At 43.2% G+C, this 3,919-nt stretch overlaps 1 protein-coding gene across 1 annotated transcript; it reads left to right on the top strand.

Annotated features, from left to right (window-relative positions):
• Window positions 1–409: 409 nt before the first annotated feature.
• On the top strand, window positions 410–1,198 carry LOC141484175 (uncharacterized). Its single transcript, XM_074179270.1, has 2 exons — window positions 410–848; window positions 1,080–1,198. Exons 1-2 carry the CDS (start codon window positions 410–412, stop codon window positions 1,196–1,198), a joined length of 558 nt encoding a protein of 185 aa, XP_074035371.1.
• The last annotated feature ends 2,721 nt before the right edge of the window (window positions 1,199–3,919 follow it).

The raw sequence follows: 3,919 nt of genomic DNA, 5'->3' as shown, positions 1-3,919 counted from the left end.
CGAGAATCGAGTGCAAGTGAAACTGTTCGCTTCGTCAAAGCCACGTGGCGCTTTTATATTTTGTGTTTCGTTAGTCATAGTGTTTTGGTGTTGATGAATTTCATCATTGATAAACGTCCTGTGTTGATTAATAAATACACCTATCACACACAGTCTCGACATTGGTGACCCCGACGAGATAATTTTTTTTTGTGGGTGACGGTGATATAAGTGAATTTTGCGCGTCGTTTCCAAACATTGACCATACCAGCTATACAAGTGAGTACCCTTTGAATTTCACGCGTCGTTTTGTTCATAGACAATACAGTTTTCGAACCGTCTGAACAAGTACCCCTAGTAATTAATCGTTACAGTGCCAAATGGTAATCTCGAACCCGCGAGTGCGATCTCTGCACGTCTCAGAATACCTATGTTTACCTCCGACGACGCGGAGGTATGGTTCCAGCAAGTCGAATGGACACTTGAAGATGCCGGCGTCAAAACCAGCATCGAAAGGTTGCGTCAGGTCACGAGATCGCTCGACACCCGGGAGGCCAGAGAAGTTCGCGATCTAATTCTCAACCCACCAGTCGACAGGCCTTACAAACAACTTAAGGACGAGTTGCTGCGACGCCTAAGGAAGTCACAGGCTCAAAAAACGCGTCAACTTCTGGAACGCGAGGACATCGGCGACAGATCGCCATCTCAGTTCATGCGCCACCTGCAGACGCTCGCAGGTTCCTCAACAGCCGACGAGATTATCCGGGCCATGTGGATGGACCGTATCAACCCGATCGTTCGCGTCAGCATCGCCGTACAAGCAGCACAGCCAGGAATCAGCCTCGACGACCTGGCGAAAACCACCGATAGCGAGTTACAGTTCGATAACCCCTTACATCAGCAGGATATTGTTCGATGACCCGAAGACGACATCATTTATTTTGCTGATATCTGCAAAGTCGGCAATAATTTATATATAAATAGGTTCAATTGATTTGTAATAGCCAGTACTTATATTTCATAGTTATTAGTTGTTACTCTGTTCAAATAAAAAGTTTTTAAAAACCCTTTTGTGTGAACGAGAAATATAATTGGCGCAGTCAGTAGGATAGTGGAAGAGTCCTTAGAAGATCCTCGTCGTTCTCAAACGTTTATCCACTATTCTCCCGAACCAAGTTCCACCGAGAAGCAAGTACTCCAGGAAGAATTCCGGCCGTAGACAAGAATACCTCTTCACTATCGTCCGTCAAGGAATATCTACATAGAAATAAGTTTTTGGTGACAGAATATGCAACGAGCCATCATCGTCATCCTGTAAGCATAAATGAACTCAACTTCATCAATTGCAAATACTATTTTACGTCCCCCTACCTTAGTTTTACCAAATTCACCTTCAAGTATCAATTCTCGCCCATCCATTATTCCTCAAACAATTGACCAACCTTTAAATCCCATCAACATGGCAAAACAATTCGACCTGAAGAATTTTTGGATTGTACCCGAATACGATGGAAGCCCAAATGAATTATACCAGTTCATCAACGTATCAACAATGATTCTGAACGAATATTGGAATACTGAAGACCCCGGTTGTTTTCAGAACCATATATTGATACAAGGACTACTCAGCAAGCTACGAGGCAGAGCCAAAGACGTCATCTCAGTTTATGGATGTAGTGACTGGAACAGCATCAAAGGAACTCTAATCCAAAACTTCGCCGACCAACGGAATGAAAATTCCTTAACAAGAGATTTGGTAAACCTGCGACAAGACCAGAACGAAACACCACAACGTTTCTACGAAAAAGTCATGGGACTTTTAAACACAATATCAAACTATATCGAATTACACACCGCCGATGATACGATAAAGATCAGCAAGAAAAGCTTTTTCCAACAACAAGCTCTAACAACATTCCTAGCCGGACTACGAGAGCCCATGGGATCCACCATGAGAGCAATGAAACCAATAGACTTGGCAACAGCAATGCAGTACATCCAAGAAGAAAACAATATCCGTTATCTACAAAGGACGTTTGGACCCCCACAAGTCCCCAAGAAACCACTCCAGACCCAGCAAAGAACTGCAAATCACCAATATGCCCAACAATCAATACCACAGCGGATGTACCAACCCATGCAACACTTTCAACAACCCGGACAACAACAACCTCATCAGGCAATGGGATTCCAACCACAATTTCAACAACCGACCTTCAGACCACATTGGCAATCAAATACTCAACAGAAACAGATGTGGCCTTCAGTTCAACCACCACGTTTTGGACACAATCAACCAAACAGGCAGAACGGACAAGAACCAACACCAATGAGCATCAGTACCAGAAATACTTATGGAGCACCAACGAGGAGCATAAGAACCCAACCTTAGGCAAGACCAAATTCCAATCCAGCTCCCATGTTCAACATTGAGCAACATGACGAAGACTTTGGATATGAAGCAAACCCCTATTACATTGAAGAAACCTGCTCTTATCCCAATCAAGAACCAACTGAAGAATTCCAGGTTCAAGAAGACCAACAGGAACCAGATGTAAATTTTCCATTGGATCCAGGACAAAACCAAGAAACATAGTGGAACTGCATACATTCGACGATAAGAGAGAACTTCCTTATATAACCATTGCAAATCCTCCCCTCAAACTCCTCATTGACACCGGATCAACAAAATCCTTTCTCAATCCTGAATTAGCTTTCCAATATTACAAGGATTGCATCAAAAAAGATCCCTTCGTCGTCACTTCCATTTTCCAAAACTATTCTCAAGATTACAGTGCAGAAATTCCCATATTTCCTGAGTTTAACTCAAACGGCATTCTGAAATTCTACCTCTTCAAATTCCATAAAACTTTTGATGGCCTCATTGGACTCGACAACCTGAAATTTCTCAAAGCTGAACTGAATTTTCCTGAATCCTCCCTTTTAACCGAATACTCCTCTCTCCCAATCCAGTATTACGAAACCAATAAGACCCAGTTCTACTCTATTCAATTGGAGCCAGACAGCGTGACCCAAGTACGACTACCGGTGAAGGAGAAGAATGGAACTATCATGATACCAAGACAAAAACTGCAAGGCGCTTACATCCGTGAAGCTCTCACTGATGCCAGTGATCATCTAGCCTGGACGGAAATCGTCAACTTCAGTCCAGATAAACTCCAAATCGTTCTAGCCGAACCAGTACGCAGCAGCCCAATAAATCTTCAAGAGCATCATATCTATTCTGCTGACATAATCCCATCAGGAAACAGAGACCCAATCAACAACATGGATGATCTAATCAGAACAGACCACCTGAATCCAGAAGAGGAGATGCATATCAGAAAATTATGCAGAAGATATGCTGATATTTTTCACCATCCAGATTCCTCACTCACATTCACCAATCAGGTCAAACACCATATAAAAACCAGAGACGAAATCCCAGTCTACACAAAATCATACCGATATCCGTATGTACACAAGGAAGAAGTCAAGAAGCAAATAACTTCGTTATTGGACCAAGGAATCATCAGACCTAGCCAATCTCCCTGGTCCTCACCAATTTGGGTCGTTCCAAAAAAACTGGACGCCTCTGGAAAAGCAAAATGGCGTATCGTTGTGGATTTCCGCAAAGTCAACGAGAAGACAATCGACGACCGCTACCCTATTCCGAACATTTCTGACATCCTCGACAAACTGGGAAGGTGTCAATATTTCACTACCCTGGATTTGGCAAGCGGATTTCACCAAATAGAGATGGCAGAGGAGGACATCCCTAAGACCGCATTCAACGTCGAAAACGGACACTATGAGTACCTGCGTATGCCGTTTGGACTGAAAAATGCTCCAGCGACCTTTCAAAGGGTTATGGACAATGTCCTAAAGGGTCTACAAGGGACCATCTGCTTGGTTTATATGGATGACATAATCATCTTCT

This window comes from Leptinotarsa decemlineata, unplaced genomic scaffold (genome assembly GCF_025532065.1).
Source record: "Leptinotarsa decemlineata unplaced genomic scaffold, Ldec_3_MD MMD2_tig00005002_RagTag_RagTag, whole genome shotgun sequence".
NCBI lineage: Eukaryota > Metazoa > Arthropoda > Insecta > Coleoptera > Chrysomelidae > Leptinotarsa > Leptinotarsa decemlineata.
Note: the sequence above shows the minus strand (reverse complement) of the source record. Positions and strands in the feature narration are given on the sequence as shown.

Bases quoted from the DNA above. Each gene is read 5' to 3' on its own strand.
- LOC141484175 (XM_074179270.1), top strand. From the start codon at position 410: ATGTTTACCTCCGACGACGCGGAGGTATGGTTCCAGCAAGTCGAATGG. The intron at 849-1,079 runs GCGAGTTACAGT...TAATTGGCGCAG, and splicing joins CCTGGCGAAAACCACCGATA to TCAGTAGGATAGTGGAAGAG.